This window comes from Lolium rigidum, chromosome 5, assembly GCF_022539505.1.
Source record: "Lolium rigidum isolate FL_2022 chromosome 5, APGP_CSIRO_Lrig_0.1, whole genome shotgun sequence".
Classification (NCBI taxonomy): domain Eukaryota; kingdom Viridiplantae; phylum Streptophyta; class Magnoliopsida; order Poales; family Poaceae; genus Lolium; species Lolium rigidum.
This window is the reverse complement of record NC_061512.1, coordinates 196,459,109-196,480,305: the sequence shown is the minus strand read 5'-3', so window position 1 is coordinate 196,480,305 and position 21,197 is coordinate 196,459,109. Positions and strand designations below refer to the sequence as shown.

The 21,197-nt window shown below is 45.1% G+C and overlaps 1 protein-coding gene across 1 annotated transcript; it reads left to right on the top strand.

Annotated features, from left to right (window-relative positions):
* Positions 1-18,934: 18,934 nt before the first annotated feature.
* LOC124653483 (CBL-interacting protein kinase 16-like) lies at positions 18,935-20,627 on the top strand. Its single transcript, XM_047192543.1, has one exon. The coding sequence runs from the start codon at positions 19,007-19,009 to the stop codon at positions 20,348-20,350; it is 1,344 nt and encodes a 447-aa protein (XP_047048499.1). The 5' UTR covers positions 18,935-19,006; the 3' UTR covers positions 20,351-20,627.
* The last annotated feature ends 570 nt before the right edge of the window (positions 20,628-21,197 follow it).

Here is a 21,197-nt window from a genome sequence, read left to right as displayed (position 1 = left end):
TGCTAGTTTAGAGTAGATGCATGAACGTCTCGATCCATTCAAATAAGTAGTTGATCTAGCTCATGAATCTAGATCTCTTTTTTCAATACTGGTTCTTGCATTAGGTTTATAAAATATTTCTCTACAATTTTCGTGTAGGAAGTTTTTCCATCCGAGCAACTTGTTTGGACAACTTTTCGAACACCATTAGAACTTAACCGCGAACTGTAAAATTCATATCTTTAGTTTTACCGCCGGTTTTCGACAAACTTTATACCGTTGGAATCGCTAAAATGCGTAGATAATTTTAGACATTTTTGCATGTCGTTTTCGCACACTTTATTTTCGCGGTATTTTTAGGATCCGCAATATCGTTATTCGACTATGCAAATCTTTTAGACACATTTATCACCTTCCACGATCATATCTCTCCACAACATATTATCCTAGTTCATATTATTTAAATAACAATTGAGTTATTTGAGTAAAGTTTCACGTGTCCTATTTTAGACTTTTACCTTGCTCTAGTGAGGTAGAGATAATCTACTCCATACCACATGTGTTGAACCCTTGTTATCCATTAGGATCCGCGAACCAAATTCCAACCTCTATCATGTCTAACCAACCCCAATTAGACCCATTGGTCTAAATGAAACTATTCAACTTTCAAATGAGTTATTTGAGTAGTTCAATATATCATTAGTTCATACCCAAGTCTATGTGTGATCTTGTGCTACTTTGATAAGTGTTTTCACACTATGTCAAGTTGCATTTTGAATTGCATTTACGATGCTTGTGGAAATTTCTAAACACAAGCATCATTCTAATTATCCAATCTTGTGTAGCAAACAACGCTTAACCATATGTCCTTGTCAATCTTTTTCTTCTAAGCATTTGACTTGGATAATCTTTTGTTTCTAAATATTTGACTTAGTAAAATTGATCTATACCAAATGTATCAAGAGTGATATATTTTCTTTCCAAGTATTTGAACGATCCATTCCAAAGCCATACCTTGCAAGCCAAACCTCACGCCACACCTTAGTACCATAGAGCGTTTTCCAAATTGTTTGCCTTGATTGTATTATGTTGTTATGAATTGTGTGTTTATGTTGTGCCATCTTTTACCTTATAGTTTGCACGGAGAGCTACGCATTTTGTTGAGAGAAGTGAACACTCTTCGACTACCAAAAAGGCAAGTGACACACCCTCACAAATGTCCCAGATTTTATTTATGCACCGTAGTGATTTTTGTAGTAAGTCTAGGGATATGCTTTGCTTTTGTAATCCCAATAGTTAGCTACTTCCACCTGACTATATTTTGTCGCCATTGAATTTAGTTGATGCTTAGCTATGCTATGAAAATGTTTTAGTAGTGGTTATGGAAAAACAACTAAATTCAATGAACTACCTGGGTGGAATGTGGCTTGGATTGGGTTATGTTGAGTGGTTACTCCGGGGTCATGTCGTCGAACCTGCGAACCCCGGTGTATCGCACTTGTGGACGGCCACCCAGGAACAAAGAGATAATAGACAACCTTGCTCATTAGCTTACCGTACAACCGCATGCTATATGGGCTCTGGCTTGACAGAGTATGTTGTGAGAACCCGGATCCTACGTGACAGATGATGTAGGGGATTGTAGGTTGGTACGGGTCCGTAGAGAAAGGTCCGGGGGATTACTTCGGAAAAGTCTCGTCCTAGTCAACATCTCGTCCATTTGAGCAAAATGTGCATCATGGAAGAAGAGCAGACTAGGTCATGTGGGTAAATTGTACAACCTCTGCAGAGTGTTTAATCTAAGTACTTAGCCGTGTCCCCGGTTACGGACAATTTGAGCGAACTGACAAGGCACATGTTCGAAAGTCTCCTCATCCCAACTTCTTAAATAAAACTTGATGGGAAAAACAGGGAAATGACAATTGGTGTAAGTGACTATCGGCTAGTAGGTCCCGTGCCATGTCTATGGTCTGAGTCTACAGGGGTAGTTCACCCAAACCAAGTTGATCATGGGTAGGAGGATTCACCGGGGATTTACCGGTGGTTTCCAGGTTCATTGATTTCTATCAATGGTACCGCTTAATTAGTTTAAAAGAAAGTGATTTGACAAATGATAGGAGAAAATTGGCTTTATGCAAATATGCCTGAGCTCTACCAGCCAAATGTACACTTAAGTGTTAGGTTGCCATTTGAGTCCACTATAGTGTCATCTTGCCAATACATTCAAAGTATTGACCATTCGTGGTCTGTAACTTTTCATGTTGCGTATGTTTTGAAAGACGAGTGAGTTACGATGGTTAGGGTTACGAGTCTATCCTCAACATGCTCGCTCGTGGCACATGAAGACGAAGGACTCCATGTCGTCTATGTTTATTCGTTGTGAAACTCGATGATATGCTAGCCTCGTGCTATGCAATTTGTAATCCTTTATGTAAATTCTGGATCATACGATGTAATAAAGACCCTTGTTTCTTGATATTACATCTTGTACTGTGTGTGCTAGCGATTGATCCAGGGACTAGCACAGATATGCACAGAGATCGGCACCTTGAAAAGGTGAGGTCGCTACAGTTTCAAACGTGGCATGAGATCGAAAGAAAAAGGCAAGTGACCAAATATGAGGAGCCAAAAATAATTCAAGAAAAGAAACTTGATTGTACATAGAGGATGACATGCGGGTCCCATTAGCAGCAGCGGTCTCAACGTTTCCAAGGCGGCAGGGGATCGAAAGAAAAAGGCAAGTGACCAAATATGAGGTGCCAAAAAATCCAAGAAAAGAAAGTTTTATAGTACATAGAGGATGACATGCGGATCCCATGAGCCTGCAGGTTCTCAACGTTTCAAACGTGGCATGAGATTGTAAGAAAAAGGCAAGTGACCAAATATCAGGAGCCAAAAATAATTCAAGAAAAGAAAGTTTTATAGTACATAGAGGATGACATGCGGGTCCCATTTAGCAGCAGCGGTCTCAACGTTTGAGAGGCGGCACGGGATCGAAAGAAAAAGGCAAGTGACCAAATATGAGGTTCCAAAAAAATTCAAGAAAAGAAAGTTTTATAGTACATAGAGGATGACATGCGGGTCCCATGAGCCTGCAGGGTCCTCAACGTGGCATGAGATCGAAAGAAAAAGGCAAGTGACCAAATATCAGGAGCCAAAAATAATTCAAGAAAAGAAACTTGATTGTACATAGAGGATGACATGCGGGTCCCATTTAGCAGCAGCGGTATCACCGTTTGAGAGGCTGCACGGGATCGAAAGAAAAACGCAAGTGACCAAATATGAGGTGCCAAAAAAAATCCAAGAAAAGAAAGTTTTATAGTACATAGAGGATGACATGCGGGTCCTATTTAGCAGCAGCGGTCTCACCGTTTGAGAGGCGGCAGGGGATCGAAAGAAAAAGGTAAGTGACCAAATATGAGGTGCCAAAAAATCCAAGAAAAGAAAGTTTTATAGTACATAAAGGATGACATGCGGGTCCCATTTAGCAGCAGCGGTATCACCATTTGAGAGGCGGCAGGGGATCGAAAGAAAAAGGCAAGTGACCAAATTTGAGGTGCCAAAAAAACTCCAAGAAAAGAAAGTTGATTGCTCATAGAGAATGACATGCGGGTCCCAATTAGCGACAGCGTTGTCAACGTTTCCAAGGCGGCAAGGGATCAAAAGAAAAAGGAAGTAGCCGGAAATCGGGGGTCAAAAAAATCCAAGAATAGAAAGAATTTTGGTTCATAGAGGATGACATGCGGGACCCATGATCCCGCATCGTAAATGGCTCGATCGGAGAGCGTTGAACGAGATGGCGCGATCGAAAAAAAACAATGCCAGAGAGGCTGCCATCTGGGCCCTACATCCCTCGGCGGTGCGGATTTGCGTTGACTCGACCGGCGAACCCGAGAATTCGAGATGCACCACGTCCCGGGCCACCATACGCAACGTTTTGGCCGTTTTCGTCGGGCTAGGTGGCCTCAAAAACGAGAAAAAAAACGTTTTGACATGCACAACGGACAGACCCAAAATCGTCGGCCATGGTACACCAGCAACCACGGCGCGACTTCAACTTCGTCGGCCATGGCAACTTTTCTTGTAGTGACGGCGCCGATGGGGTCCTGCGTACCTCCGTCGGTTGCTGTAGCTAGTAGAGGCATTGCCTTGAGCACTTTGCCTTTCCAGAATGTTAGAAATGAGAATTCTCTTGGCTGCTTGAACTGTGGGAAGAACCATCACATGAGTATATGCCAGGAGAGGGATCCATAGGAATATCGTGCACCATATTATGGGAGCCCGGACTTTGCACAAGGTTTTTACTTTATTCTTGACGTTGAAGCTGAAGTACAATCTCTAGAAATCTTGAACTATGCGTAGATAACTGTGGAACGTGGAGCAGTTACATTCAGAGACATGGAACATGAATTTCAGGTTTGGTCAGACTCTATGGGGTATAAATGGAGGTTTTATGTTAAGGTTGCTGCTGAGAACCAGTTCATCACCAGATTCTCCAATGCAAAATGTATTGAAGAGCTGTCTCATTTTCGAAAATTCTTTATGAAGACTGTCCCTAATGCCATCATTAAGATAAAGAAGTGGGCTGGAGACATTGATCCCTTTTCTGCCATGGAGGAGGCCTGATTTTGTATCAAATGCATTCCCTTGAAGTACAGAAATATGTCTACAACTTACTATGTTGCAAGTATCGTTGGGGTCCATCTAGCTCTGGATATGAATTTCCTTAGAAATTTTGCTTATGTCAGAGTCAAGATTGGATGTCAGGATCCTGCACTGATTCCAAGCTCAAGAATAGGTGCCATCAAGAAAGGATTTTATGAATTTCAGTTCACTAGGGAAGTCATTGATCCCACTTCCAACCCTGCTAATTATTATGCTTCAGCTGTTGAAAATTCTCATGGGGGTGCATAGCAAAATTCACCCAAAAGACAGAGGACTGGGAGATAAGATGAAGGGAATCCAAGCAATATCAATGGGAATGTAAATAACAACAGTGTAGGAGGGGGGAATTCCCAGACAAATCAGCAGAGAGACAATAATACAAGTAATGGGAAAGAAAAGGATGTAGTGGTCAGCTCTACAAGCTTATATGAATCCTTTGCAACAAAAGTTCATAAAGCCATGGGTCACTCATCTTCTGTTGTTGGAGGTAACTCTGAATCATCTTCTTTTACTGCTGAAAGAATTGTTGTGACAACAAACCAGGCAGACAAGCAGCCTCTCCAGGAAGTTCACATGAATGTGATTACTTCCCTTGCATAGGATGTGTCTGTAAAGGATTTGGATATACCTAACATGGATAATAATGCATCTTTCAGGAAATTTCTTGGTACTCTGACAAGAAATGGGAGTGACAAAGGGTTCATGCATCAAAATAAATATCAGAAATTAATGGATCCAATCATTGAAGAGCAGGAGGTGCCACTACCTGAACAACATGATGGAGAGGATGAAAATCTGGAAATGGTTGATTATGGAAGCAGTGGAGAGGAAGATGGAGATCATGATGAACAGGAAGAGGGGAATTCATTCAAGGGGCTATCCTGGGACTGGCTGCCCCATCCCTTGAGCATGAAAGAACAACTGTTGTCATTCCAGTTGATGGTTCTCAGCCTGAGGTGGAAAATATGCAGGAAGATATGCAGGAGGGCTTGACACAGGAAGAAATTCCAGAGGAGGATGCAAGTATGGTGGACAGGAGGGGGATGACAACTGAACAAGCCAGGCATGCCACCAGAATGAGTACAAGAATTGTTGGACACTCCACCACAATTGACATGGTAGATGATGGAGTAAGACATCACACCCAAGCTGGACCTATCCCAGGTACCAATCCTAACTCTTTGAATTGTTTTGCTACTTTAGATGATGATGATATATGTGCTAGAGCTCTAGAGATGGGTGTTGCTCCAGATTCCTTTGATTTGGAAAAAATAAATCACCTAACATCTTTAGAAATTGCTAGACATAAGTTGGCTGACAAAATAAATGAAAATAAAAATGTTGTGGTGGAAGAAAAGACTGCTGGTTGTGCTCAGACTCTTTTCCTGGGATTTGGTGAAGAAGATGTGTATGATGAAGGTTTTACCCCTTTTCTGTCACGGAAAAATAAAAAGAAAATGAAATCTGCTTGCAAGATACAAAGATCTTTGGAGAAAAACAGACCGAGAAAGAAAGATGTGGGAGCACAGGAAGGATTTGGTGCTGCCCAGGAGAAAGTCAACAATGACCACCTTGTGTGTGGTATTGTGACTGGATACAGGATCAGGAGGAAGAACCCGAAATATTTATGATAGGAGCCAGTTTGAACTGTAGAGGTGTGGGAAAGAAAGGTATGAGTATGTTTCTGTCAGATTTTATCACTGAACAACAACTTGATTTTATTGGGTTACAGGAAACCATTAAAAAGAATTACTCTTCATCCTTCTTCAGGATAATTGATCCTGAGAATCAATTCTCCTGGAAATGGATACCTTCTGCAGGAAGGTCTGGTGGTATACTGGGTGGCTTCAAAAATACAAGATTTGACATCATAGATACCATGATGGGAAAACATTATATCAGAGTGACTCTCCAGGATTTGAAAATACAGAAGAAGTGGAATCTGGTGCTGCACAGGAGGCTAATAAGGAATATTTCTTGGTGGAGCTAGGTGAGGTTTGCAGTAATCAGAGGCTACCTATGTTGATAGGAGGTGACTTTAATATCTTAAAATTTTCTTCTAAAAAAACAAGGAAATGAAGAGAAATAAATGGTCCAGTCTGTTTAATGCTATCATTAATACCTATGAACTCAGAGAGATTGATATGTCTGGAGGTCAATTCACTTGGTTAAACAATCAAGCAAATCCTACCTTGGAGATGTTGGACAGATTTCTGATGAATAATGAATGGGAGAATATGTTCCCTCTAGTTAGTGTTCATAAAGTTTCTAGAGATATCTCTGATCACAATCCAATCATCCTGGATACCTTGGAAAATAGGGAGCAGAGGAGCAGGAATTTCAGATTTGAGAAAAGCTGGCTCAAGGAAGATAATTTTTAAGTAAGGTGGAACAAATCTGGAGACAGCCTGTACATGCCAAAAACTCCTTGGAAGTGGTGCAAATCAAGCTAAAAAGGGTGAAAAAACCGTCTGAAAGGCTGGGGAGCAAATATTAGAGGAAGAGATAAGAAGAAAAAACAAGATTTGCATTTGGAACTTGATATCCTGGAAGACCTAGAGGAAAAAGGCTTTTCCAGCGCACAAGCTTGTAGAAAATCACAAATGCAGATGGAATTACTGATGCTACTGGAGAAAGAGGAAGCCTTATGGCAGCAAAGATCTAGGAAACAATGGTTGTTACATGGAGATAATAATACTAGCTTCTTTCATAGAATAGCCAATGGAAGGAAGAGGAAGAGGACAATGTTCTCTCTAAAAGATGGAGATAATGTTATTCAGGGGACACCTGCTCTGATGGAACATGCTACAGAGTTCTTCAAAAAGCTTTTTGGTCCAGTAATAGATACTGGAGTGAGATTGAATGATAATATTTGGGATGAAAGTGAGAAATTGGATTAAGCTGATAGGGAATCTTTGAATTCTCCATTTATAGAGGAAGAAATTCATCAAGTGATTGATCAGATGGAGAGAAATAAAGCTGATGGCCCCGATGGCATCCCAGTAGAGTTTTATCAACATTGCTGGTGTGTTGTAAAAAAGACATAATGAATATGTTCTAAAAAATCAACCTGGAGAGAATCAACTATGGGATTATTACACTCATCCCAAAAAGTGATGATGCTGAAGTTATTCAGAAATACAGACCCATATGCTTACTGCAAGTTTTATTCAAAATCTTCACAAAATCTATGACTATAAGAGTAGAACCTGTCATGAGTAAGTTGATACACCCATGTAAAAATGCTTTTATAAAAGGGAGATTTATTACTGATGGTGTAAGGTTGTTACAAGAAGTGCTGAGGTAATCCAAAAGCAAAAAGAAACAAGGTGTGGTGCTGAAAATTGACTTTGAGAAATCATATAACAAGGTTAACTGAAATTTTCTGATAGATTGTTGCAGACAAAAAGATTTCAGCAATAAATGGCTCATGTGGATCAAGGAAGCTGTAACATAAGGTACTCTCACTGTTAAGATCAATGACACAGTGGGACCATATTTTGGCAGTTTCAAAGGTGTTAGGCAGGGGGGTCCTTTTGCCCCCTTTCTGTTTAACATGGCTGGCAATAGTTTATCCAAAATGATTGTATCTGCTCAGAGAAATGGTCCGATTAAGGGTTTGGCAGATAATTTGGTGGAGCATGGTGTGGATATTCTGCAATATGCAGATGACCCAATTCTGTTACTACAAGATGACATGGAGAGAGCAAGGAATTTGAAATTACTCATGTACATATTTGAATCTATGTCTGGATTGAAAATTAATTTTGAGAACAGTGAGACAATATTGGTGCTAGATAATCCAGAAAAACTGAATGAGTATGTGGAGTTGTTTAATTGTCAAAAAGGGATCTGGCCTATTAACTATCTGGGTACTCTTGTCTGTGCCAGAAGATTATCACTGGCTGAAATGCATTTTATTGAGGAGAAAGTAAAAAAAAGCATGGGTGGATGGATGGGTGGTGCCATGTCCATTGGTGGAAGATTGATCAAAATTGATGCTTGCATGTCTAACATTGCAGTGTATCAAATGTCCATGAGACTGCTGCATAAGACAACTGTCGAAGCAATATCAAAACCCATTAGAGCTTTCTATTGGGCTGGTGATGCTAATAAAAGAAAATACCATTTTGTTAAATGGAGATGGATTTGTAAGCCTAAGTGCAAAGGAGGATTGGGGGTCAAAGACTTGTACAAATTGAATATAAGCCTGATGTGCAAGTGGTGGTGGAAATTGGAAAATGATGATGGGCCTTGGCAGTAGTTCATGAGGAGAAAATATTTAGGAGAGGAAGGGATCCAGTGGGCCAGACACATGAGTGGTGATTCTCCTCTGTGGTCTGACATGCTTCATGTCAGAGATATATACCTTTGTGGCAGGAGGATGACTGTGGGGAATGGTTGTAGAACTAGTTTTTGGGGTGATGCCTGATGTGGGCATTCGCCCCTCAAGGACAAATTCCCTGAAATTTATGAAATCTGCAATGAACAGAATATTTATGTGGCTGCTGCTGCTCAGATAGGCTGGAGACTTTCTTTCAGGAGGTGGCTATCCGTGGACTTGCAAGTGCAGTGGTGTGGACTGGTGGATATTTTGAACCAAGGGACACTTCCTAATGAAAGGGGCAAACCAAGATGGAAGTGGACTAAGATTGGACAATTTAATATCAAAAGCATGTATAAATAGCTGTGCAGAAATGGTTTGGACAGATCCTTCAAGCACCTGTGGAAAAGCAAAATCCCTCTGGAAATCAAAGTTTGGCTTTGGTTGATTTGACGTGGAGGCGGAGGCGGGCGTGCTGTTCGAGTTCGTCCTCGTCCTCAAGGGCGACCCACGCGGCATCCAGAGGCTACCGGACTTCGCCGAGTACGTCGCCGGCGACGACCGCCCGGGCACGATGCATCTGCGGGAGGCTTCGTGCGGCTACTACCGGTGGATCGTTGACGTGATCTACGACGCGCGCGGCAAGATGTACCTCCACATCGGCTGGGAGAAGTTCGCGCGCCACCACAGTCTCGAAGCCGGCTTCGTCCTCGTGTTCTCCTACTTTGGCGACAAGGACATGAGTGTCAAGGTCTTCGACGAGACGCGCTGCCGCCGGGACTACCACGGCGACAACACCGACGACGAGGACGACTGATGAAGAGTGTTGTTTCTTCGCAGCGAATACGTGCACAGAGGTCTCTGTCTGTTCTTCGTCGGTAGAACCAACAAGGGCACCGTCTCCCGCTGGATTTTCCAGTTTGAGTGACTGGGTGTGCCCTCGAGTGTTCTTTCTTGGCAGTGAACACACGAAACCTTCGATGCACGGCCTAGTAAGGTTTAGTTTTTTTGCAATATTTTATATTTGTGTCCACCATGGTTCAAACTATGTATTAGTTTGTGGAAAACCATGTTCCTAATTATGTCTTCGTGTAAACCACGTTCCCAATTGTGTATTAGTTTGTGGAAATTGAAAAAAAATGCTAAAAAAAATATTTTTAATATTTGGGGGCGGCGTTTGGGGGACGCGGCTGGGGAGCGACGTCCCCAAACGCAGCACGAACGAAACACGTCCCCAAAACGCTCAATTCGGCGCGGTTTTAGGGACGCGACTGGAGATGCTCTAGAAGCCCAAATGTTAGTCTCCATCATCACAGCGAGACTCACTGTATCTTGATTATGTTGGTTGTTTGGCCTGATGTGGCAAAGTAGACTGCGACCGTCGTTTGCTCTTTTTTTCTTTTCTCAACAGCTGCATTTCAGCCTCGTATGTGTATCAAATGGGCCGTGGACAGGTGTTGCAGAAGCTCGCCATCTCAGGCCCAGCACCTCGTGACCGACTGCAACGGGTGTCATGTCCGGTTGCAATCCTATGCATTTGATGTTACAGGGAAAGTAACACTAGATGTTGATGAGTCGAGCAGAGAGAATGCGCCTGCGGTCATGGCTTCATGAGGAAAGTAACTTGAGACGTCTTAAATGCTCATATGCCTACGTTAAAATCATATGCCTATGTTAGGACAATTGCTTGGTTCCGTGGAACTTGTGGCTGACATGTTTTACGCCATGGAGGACGTGATGTCTATGTTGCTTCTTGTCTGCAATTAATCGTTTTGTGCTTTTGTAGGTTTGAAGCAACCTTATTAGCAGATGTGTCGAGTTGCTACTGAATTTTCGAAGAGTGTGTGATCTGTTGGTAAGGCGTGTCGTGAGCAAGTATGGTGATCGATGAAGGTTTCTTTTCACATGCTAAGAAGATGGTTAAACATGATCATAATGTATTCATATTTGAAGAATCATATTATCTAAAGGATTCTATAAAACAGATTACCTACAAAACAAACCTTTCATTGAATCTTTTAACATGTTGGAATTTGGAAAGATAAATAAAAGAGCAGACGGTTTGCCCTAAGCCTCTGCATCGATGGCTATCTATCAACGAACGCTCGACGATGAGTTATTTCATTTTGGAGAGCACGAAACGGTTGTTGAAGACGCTACAGTATATACTCATCACATGGCTCGCGAAATTCAAGTCGTCTCAGACTCATCGTTTAGCCATCTGAAAACTAACACACCCCCATCGAAACCACGTATTTTCACGACAATGGAGGAGCGGCCTCACCAACAAGAGTAGACCCACTACAGGAATGGTGACAGACGCCGACGGCCAGAGTGTACGCCGACGGCCAAATGTCGGGGCCGTCGGCGTACGGCCTCGCCGGGCCAGGTCGAGACGCCGACCGTCGGCGTATACATAAGGTCGGCGTACAAGTTCCTACGCCGAGGGCCGCCGTCGGCGTCTACCTGGCCCTCGGCGTAGGCAGTAGCATCGTGCCTGTTCCAGCGGCGGCATGACGGCCCTCTCACGGCGTCACACAGAGGCCGACGGCCACCCTCGGCATAGGGCATGGCCCCCCTATGCCGACGGCCACCCTCGGCGTATAGGGTTTTTCTTTTCTTTTTTCTCTCTCTCATATTACTTTATATTATGTTTCTATTATTTATTTACTAGTATGAATTATGTAAAAAAGGTTCTATTTTTTAAGAATTCGTAGATGGCATATATGTAGGTCCCACGGGTGACGCTCTTCGCAGACGGGTCAACCGGAGCCACTAGGCCCAACTTCTGCTATCGATGTACATATGTCCTTAAACATTTAGGAAAAAATCCATTGCTAACCCTAACTCCAACCCTAACCCTAACCGAGGCCATTCCCGCCCTAGGGTTTCCCGCTTCTGCGGGCCAACTTTCTATTTTGCGAATATTTTGGTAACCCTAAACCTCACCCGGATCCTATCCCTAACCCTAACCCTAGGGGTAGATCTGCGGGGTCCCCGCCCTAGGGTTTGGCTAACCTTGCCTGTACCCGACGTTGACGATTTCCGCATGCATGGGCTAGCACTTGGTAAAATCCAGGATCTGTATGTGGAAACTCCCGCCACGGCTCAAACGGAGCCATTTTTATGGTAAAGTATGCCCAACCTATGGTTTCCATGTACATATGTCCTAAACAAAGCAAAACAAATAAAAAAGTCCACTGGTAAACCCTCGCACGGAGAAAGCTATAGGGGTAGATCTGCGGGGTCCCCGCCCTAGGGTTTTACGCCGAGGCTCTACGCCGAGGGCTGCCGTCGGCGTAGCCTACGCCGAGGGCCAGGCGCGGCTACGCCGAGGGCAGCTGGCCGTCGGCACCTCGTGGGATTCCTGTAGTGACCAGAAACCGCCCGTAGTGGTGCTGAGGGTAGAGGACATGGCAACGGTGACTCGTGTAGTCGTGTGCATTGGAACCCTGTATCGCCCAAAGATCGCACATGGTTGCCGAGAAGCAAAACATTTTTTTTGGAAGTTAGCGATGCTACTCCTTGTACATATATTTATTTGCCGGATTTATCTTGCGAGCCACCGCGTGCGAACTTTCACTATGTTGTACTCCCTCCGTCTCGGTGGATTCACTAGTGGAGAACAGGCCTTTCGTCCTAATCCCCTGGGAGCAACAGTCCCGGTTTTGAACCAAACCAGGTCCAATGAGGGGTACTGGTCCCGGTTTATCGTGGAAACCCTTTGGTCCCGGTCCGTTTGGGGTCTTTAGTCCCGGTTCGTAATACCAACCGGGACTAAAGGGGGCCTCTGGGGCAAAAGCCTTTAGTCCCGGTTCGTATTACCAACCGGGACTAAAGGTCTATCCATTAGTCCCGGTTTGTATTACCAACCGGGACTAAAGGATTTTTGGGTTTTTTTTTGGTTCCCCACGCATCTCCACACCCCCCCTTGGATCGCCTTTTTTAACACTGTAAAATAGAAAATAAAATGATAGAAAATTCAAAAAAATAAAATGTTTTCAGATTCTTGTAACCTACTATTAGGAAAAATTAACAAATTTGAATTTTTACTTTTTTTTGCAAAAAGTGTTAGAAAAATGGTAAAACCGCATTAACTTTTGCATACGAAATATAAAAAAAACGTATAATATATCAAAATCATCGTGGGAAAAAGTTACATCCGATTTCACCCGGGTTTACCCGGTTAGGCAATTTTTAGATTCTCAAAATTCCAAATGAAAATATGAAAGGAGGAAGATTTTAGTTTTTGCCAGAAATTCAGGATTTTATATTTTTTTATTTTTTAAATTAATAATTTCATCATGCATAAAGATTACTATTACTTAACCATAAAGTTAGCCAATTTTTTAGATTTTCAAAGTTTGGCAAAAAAATTATTAAAAAATTTAATATTAAAGAACAATTATAATACAAATTAAAAAATAATATTTATAAAAAAATAAAATTATAATATAATTATCACAACATGTTATTACGTCATTAGTTTTTTTTATTAAAATAATTATTTGGAATTCGAACAATAAATAAGTGTGACATCGACCAACATGTTAATATGATTGATATGATACTATTATCACAACATGCGCGGGAAGCACTTGGAAGCGGGATGGGAAAGGAACTTGGAAGTTAAGCGTGCTAGTGCTGGAGTAGTGGGAGAATGGGTGACCGAGCGGGAAGTTGGACCACGGGTAAGTAATTTGACTAGAGATTATAAGTGTAGTTAGAGACTAAACTAGTTAAATAACTGAAATACTAGAAATTCTGAAAAAATAGAAAAAAAAGGAGGAGCGAAAAATAATTGGACATAACAAAATGGATTAAAAAAATTTAACAAATAACCTCCAGTCCCGGTTCGTACCGGGACCAAAGGTCCTCCACCTCGAGCGCCCTCGCCGCACCACGTGGCGGGGCCTTTGGGCCCGGTGCAACTTTAAACCGGGACTAAAGGGGACCCTTTAGTCCCGCCTTGTTGGTCCCGGTTTGCAAACCGGGACTGAAGGCCCAAATAAACCAGGCATAATAATTGGGCATATTAGGCATACGTGTATCTCCAAGTTGTCAATTTGGCTAACATAATATAAATTGTAGAACATAAAATTATACAATTAGAAAGTATAACATCTGAGCTTAATTTCTAATGATACATAATTTATAATATATAACTTGTATTATGTTGGTTAAACAGATAACCTAAGAATCCACATAGGCCTAACCCACCAGGACGGATGTAGTACTGAAAATGGGCATCTTTCTCGTTAACCCTCTCTTCCTTTGAATCTCCATTGAATCGGTGCTAGCTAGCAGTGGTTCGTACAATCAACCAATTGCAATAATGCAACAATCAGTGTGTCCTTTCGAATCTAAGGAGGCAGCCATCGGTTCCTTCCCGATTGTCTAGAAATCCGTTGCGCTGGCTCCTTCAAGATTTAGAGCATCTTCAGTTGCGTCTCCCAAATATTGTTTGGGGATCGCGGATAAGAAATGGAGAAAAATGCTTTCCAGTCGCGTTCTCTAGAACTAAATAGCGCCTCATTTTGTATCCGGCGTCCCCGGTAGAGACACTAGACACAAAAATAGTGTCCGGATGCATGCATGCAACCCCTAGTTCCCACATGCCATTCTTTTTTTCCACGCTTTCTCTCACTGACTTTTTCCACATACGGTGGTCCTCTCTATTAAAATGCATGCGTCTAGACGCTGTTTGAGGGACACGGCTGAGAAGAGCATCTTTTTTTTTTTTACAGATTTGGTCTCTTTTTATCCGGCGCTGCCCCAAGTACGTCCCAAATTTTTAGGGATGCCACTAAAGATGCTATAGCTAGATGACCGATGACCCGACGTCTTGGCGAAAGCTCACGCAAACCCCAATCCAGATACCAGAGGATCATGGGGTGGACCATGGTGTTGGTACACCAACCGAACGGCTAGGGTTCTTGGGAGACCCAGGAGTCGGCAACTGGCACTAGGCGGATAGGGGTTCATCTGGTCACCATTGGCCATCGGAGAAACCCACGTAGAGTATGCCGTGTGGCCGGACCAGCTGGGACCAACACAATAATGCGTGTCCTCGCGCCAATAATGCGTGTCTTCTTCTCCGACGCGGCGACGTCGCACGGCAGGATGTTGCGCCGTCGCGGGGAAGGCCGCTGTGTCCTCGCTCAATTATTTGGGCCGACGCTGCACCGGCCGCAGCCACGAGCGGCAACGTGACGCCCATACGGGAGCGGCGATCGACCTGTTGGATACCGGACGCCCCTGCGTCTCCGTCGTGATGACGCTTGGTTATCTTTTTAATTCTTTGCTTGACTGATCCTTTGGATTTCTTGGGCAGCTCTCGCTCGATCGGGGAATGGACATGTCGGCATGCTACATGGCCGTTTTGTTTTCTGGCTGGGGTGGGTGATGAACTGATGATGCCGTTGGTTTGGTGAAGCAGGGAGATGCACATATTAAACATTGTTGATGACCTATATAATATGCTTGCCGATGAAAATTAACTTCTACATCATGTCGCACAAAAGATAGGTACTTTTTCGATAAATAGTGTTTTATTACTTAAAGAATTTTAAAACTTATATCCAGCATCTGCATAACTAAAATACACACAACGTCCAACATAAAAGAAAGCAACAATGAAAACCAACACAAAAGGTCTAAGAACGACCTCCATTCGAAAGCTTAAGGTTCTTTTTTGAAAAATCAAGCCAAATAAAGTTTGATCAAACTTTTAGAAACATCTATCAATAAATATGATATTTTGTAGATACCACAAGAATATATATTTCATTTTCTATCTAATGATATTGATTTGTATGTTAATGATTTTTGGTAAAAACTTAGTTAAACTTAACATAGTTTGAGTTTTCAAAAATAATATAAGCCTTAAACTTTGAGATGAAGATAGTATTTAACAGATGACATAGATTTATGTAGTCATGTATATTTTTGTTGAAGGTGATGTAAAACAAAATAGGGCAGCGCGCACAGCCAACCGCTAGGCTGAACCTTCATTCGCCTCTCCGCTGGCGATTGCCACCTACCCTGGACCGCCACCGGCGACCAAATTAAGCCGCACGGCCGCTCCCTATGGCCCCTCGCGACGTTGGAGATGAACTTACTCGTCACGAATTTCTTGATGCATGGCGATGAAAGCTCCAAACTCGTCCAACACCTCATGATCAACTTCTGCAAGATTCCCCCGACTCTCAAAGGTCATATCCACAGCCTTTGGATCAGCGCACTCACTCTCGATGATCATGGTGTGCATGATCACGTAGGCAATCATCACCTCCCATATATGAGAATTAAACCATGTTAGAGCATGGTACCTAACAATAGCAAAATGATCTTGTAATACACTAAATTTCCGCTCAACATCCTTCCTACAGGCTTCCTGGCAATGTGAATAACATGCCATCTTCTCAGTAAAAGGGTGGACATTGTCTTCACAAATTTCGTCCAAGGATAAATTCCATCAGCCAAGTGATACATGCATTTTGTATCATCATAATAGCATCATATAGGAGCAGTTTACATAGTTATTTGCATTGATCATTCATTATTTATGTATTTTTAGATGATTTATAGGATTTTCCTATAAAATCTCTTTTATTGGTATTTAATTTCTGGGAGGGAGGAAATCTCCTTTTTCGTATTTTGATGTTTCAGGGACCTTACGAAACTAAAAAAGCTCAGGATTTTTTACAGCGTCAATATTTCCAAAATGGCATATATGAATTGGTTATGATTTCTATAGTATGTAATGAATATTTGGTCAAGTTTTAATCTTTTATGTGGTTCTATGATGGTAATGTACGAACATCATACTTCACCTTTATGGGCTCATAGGGTTGCACCTTAGAGTAATAAAGAGGATAGGGAACGAGAGAGAGAGGGAGAGAGAGAGATAGAGAGAGAGAGAAATATATTCTAGACTTGGCGTTATTATTAGGGGTTTCTTGATCGGGGACCTTAGAACTTTATGGAATGATTGGACATTTATGTCTTAATGTATCCCTAGGTGATCATGCAAAATGGCCTTAGGAACAACCATTACGGGTTTTTTTTAGCATAGGAATATGGCTACACCTACTTTAGGCTTTGTTCAATAAGAATAAAACTTGACAAGATGCTCATATATGCCATTTTGGAAATTTGTATGGTAAGTAAATTCATGCTGTCCCTGAGAATATCTTTTTTTACAGAGGAAATAGGTATCGTACGCCTGCACACCTTGCACAATATTCTGGAATGTTCCATTGTTCATCTGAAAGTGGTGCCGAAAGGTTTTGGGGCCATGTGTAGCGTCGTCCTTGAAATAATTGTCATCAACCATCTCAGCTCTAACCATCTGGTGTCGGACTATGTTCTTTCTTTTCTCCTTAAGTAAACCGCCAATTCGAGGCAACAGCAGCTTCGCCAGTAGGCGAAGAAGAGAGACGAGGAGAAGGAGGTGTTTCTTCCTCTCGGCTACCGCCTCGGCCTCCTCTTGCATCCGTTGTTGAACTATCATCTCATTGTCACTATCCATTTCTACACATTACCCAACAAAGCAATCAAATATTTGAACCATAGCTAATTTGTACTGACCAAAATTAGGAAAAACACTCACCTAGTCACTGCGCCGAACACCTTGTGTGCGCGGAAACTTTGGGATGGTGTGGCCTCAACAAATGGACAGAAGGCCGACTGCTCCTTCCGGTGGGGCAGTCCAACGGCAATAAATGTGGTGCTCGTCGGTAGTCTTGGGGATGGTCGGTACGCGCGACGCTGCAGGCACCACTAGCGATAGATGTCGAAGGAGGGTGCGACAAAGCACGGCGAAACTAGCGGCACAGGCGGCCTGAGAGATCCGTTTCTGCACGGCCTTGGCGAGAGCTATCTCCATTGATGTAGGGAGATGACTGTGGGTGAGAAATACATGGTGGAGACAAACCGTGCCTACGGCAAGGAGATGCGGACTGGATGACGTTGCGTCTCTGCTAGGACGGCCCTATACGCTTTTTTCGCGTGTAGTCTTGGGGATGGCTGGTATGCGCGACGCTGCAGGCACCACTAGTGATAGATGTTGAAGGAGGGCGCGGCAAAGCGCGGCAAGACTAGCGGTACATGCGGCCTGAGAGATCCGTTTTTGCGCGGCCTTGGGAAGAGCTATCTGTATCGATGCGGGGAGACGACAATGGGTGAGAAATACGTGGTGGAGAGAAACCGCGGCTAAGGCAAGGAGGGGTGGGCTGGATGACGTTGCGTCGCTGCTAGGACGACCCTATACGCTTTTTTGCGTGCCCCTCCCCCCTCCCTCGGGCCCCACACAGACACTACGGGACCAGAGCCGCAATTCACGCCAACAATGTTTGGGGAGCACCGGTGCGAGCCGCTTTTAGCCCAGACCTTTGAAGACTCTTTGAGGGTTTTTGGGGTCACCCGACGGTGAAGATGTTCTAGTTTCAAACCAACATTGTTAATACCATCCTGAAAAAACAGAAGAATCCGGTTCACTTAAAGAAGGGAGTGCACGAAGCAAACGTGTTGGCACCAGCCACCAGGGAAGGGCGGAAGGCTGCCGGATGTTTCAGTGGAAAATAATATGGTCCGGGTTTCACAGGCCTGGAATCGGTATCTCGTTGAACGCGAAACGTGCAAAGGAAACGGCCCAGGTAGTTGGGCGGCAGATTCTTCCTCCACCACACCCAAAGCTGACTCCGTCACTCCATGGCGCGTCTTGCTCAAACCCGGCCCCACGTCCCCAACCCACCTGGCCTGTCCCGCGCACCCGGCCAGCACACTACAAATAAGCGGCCGTCCAGCTCTCCGACGGTGCCGATCCGGTGTGCCGCTCTCCTCAAACCAGCAACGCCGCCGTCGAACCCATGTGCACATCCCCATCATCGCGCAACCAATTCGACGTGCCGACCGCCACTTGCCACCATTAAATCCGCGACGGCCGAGCCTCACCAGTGGTAGTAGTAGCAGCAGTCAACACCAACCAAGCGCGCGCGTGACCACCACCAAAGCTCTTCTTGCGCGCTGCCAGCAATGGCGAGAGGTCGGGAAGAAGGCGAGGTCCGGAAGCTGGTGCTGGGCAGGTACGAGCTGGGCCGGATGCTGGGGCAGGGCTCCTTCGCCAAGGTCTACTACGCGCGCGACCTGCGCGACGGCCAGAGCGTGGCCATCAAGGTCATCGACAAGGCGCGGCTCCGGCGCACGGAGGGGATGGTGGAGCAGCTGCGCCGGGAGATCTCCATCATGCGGATGGTGCGCCACCCCAACGTGGTCGGCATCCGGGAGGTGCTCGCCAGCCGCGAGCGCGTCTTCGTCGTCATGGAGTACGCGCGCGGCGGGGAGCTCTTCGCCAAGGTGGCCCGCGGGCGGCTCACGGAGGACGCGGCGCGACGCTACTTCCAGCAGCTCATCTCCGCCGTCGGCTTCTGCCACAGCCGCGGCGTCGCGCACCGGGACCTCAAGCCCGAGAACCTGCTGCTCGACGAGGAGGGCCGGCTCAAGGTCACCGACTTCGGCCTCGCCGCGCTGCCCGAGCAGCTGCGGCAGGACGGGCTGCTCCACACGCAGTGCGGCACGCCGGCGTACGTGGCGCCCGAGGTGCTCCGGGGCCGCGGCTACGACGGCGCCAGGGCCGACATGTGGTCCTGCGGGGTGGTGCTCTACGTGCTGCTCTGCGGCTTCCTCCCGTTCCAGCACGAGAACTACGCCAAGATGTACCAGAGGATCTTCAAGGGCGAGTACCAGATGCCGCCCTGGGTCTCCGGCGAGGCGCGCCGCCTCATCGGCCGCCTGCTCGCCGTCGACCCCGCCAAGCGCGTCACCCTCCCGGAGCTCATGCTCACGCCCTGGGTCAGGAAGGGCTTCGTGCCGCCCGTCCCCTCCTCCTCCTCTGTATCACCCTCGCCCAGGAAGTGGGACGACGACGACAACGGCATCCTCGTCGACGGCACCATCTCCCCGCGGACATGCAACGCGTTCCAGCTCATCTCCTCCATGTCCACCGGCTTCGACCTCTCCGGCCTGTTCGAGAGCGAGCAGAAAGCCGCAACGGTGTTCACCTCCCACTCCCCGGCGGCCGCCGTGTTCGAGAAGCTCGAGGCCGTGGGTCGGGCGCTCGGGTACAACACGACCAGAGGGAAAGGGTGGAGGATCAGATTGGAGGCCAAGGCCGACGGAGCCAACGGGAGGCTCGCGGTCACCGCCGAGGTGTTCGAGGTCGCCGCGGACGTCACGGTGGTCGAGTTCGCGCACGACGCCGGCGACGCGCTCGACTTCAACAAGTTCTGCGCCGAGGATGTGCGGCCAGGGCTCGCGGACATTGTCTGGGCGTGGCAGGGCGACGTGCCCACCTTGCCGCCGGCCGCCGTCCTTGTCTAATCTCAACATCAAAGCCCTTATGGCGTTCGATTTTCTGTGCATACTACGACCCAAGTTTTAGTACAGTAGCAATTCAGTGTAGAACTTCTTCCACGGACAGCTTTGGGCTGTAATAGTTTCTTCGGGTCAACTGGACAAGAGGAGGGGTGTGTATACGATGAGAGTCGAGGAACATGGCCTTGCCAAGCGATGTGTACATAGTATATACAAAGTTTTGTCCCTGATCAATTCAGTGTTGGTTCCACATGAAACTAATTAATTCGATGATTAATCTTCAGGCGCTCCGAATTGTTTTTTAGTTTCTTACTTGCAGTAGGAGAAATGAATTGGTAGGGTGTTGATTCAAGAATCAAGCAAATGTTTTTTATGAATCGATCTATGACACCAATGGTTTGTCTTTTTTACTTGGTTATTACACTCATGAACAAGACAAACAGAATATATGTCGTGTTGTATTGATCACCAAAGGGTACATGTATATATAGAAGAGAGGGGTAGAGAAGAGATGGGTAGAGAGAGGCTAAACCCTAATCCTAGCCGAACGAGTATAGGAACCCTAATCCTATACAAATACAACTCTCAAACACCCCCCCCCCCACCCCAATCCAAACTAGGCTAGGAACTAGTTGAGACTGGTTCAAAAGTCCTGGAACACGGTAGTGGGTAATCCTTTGGTGAAGACATCTGCATACTGTGAGCTAGTGGGAACGTGAAGAACACGGGCTTCTCTGAGGGTGACTCGATCACGAACAAAGTGCAGATCAATCTCGACATGCTTGGTTCGTTGATATTGCACAGGATTAGTCGACAGATGGGTGGCAATGATGTTGTCACAGTACACAAAAGT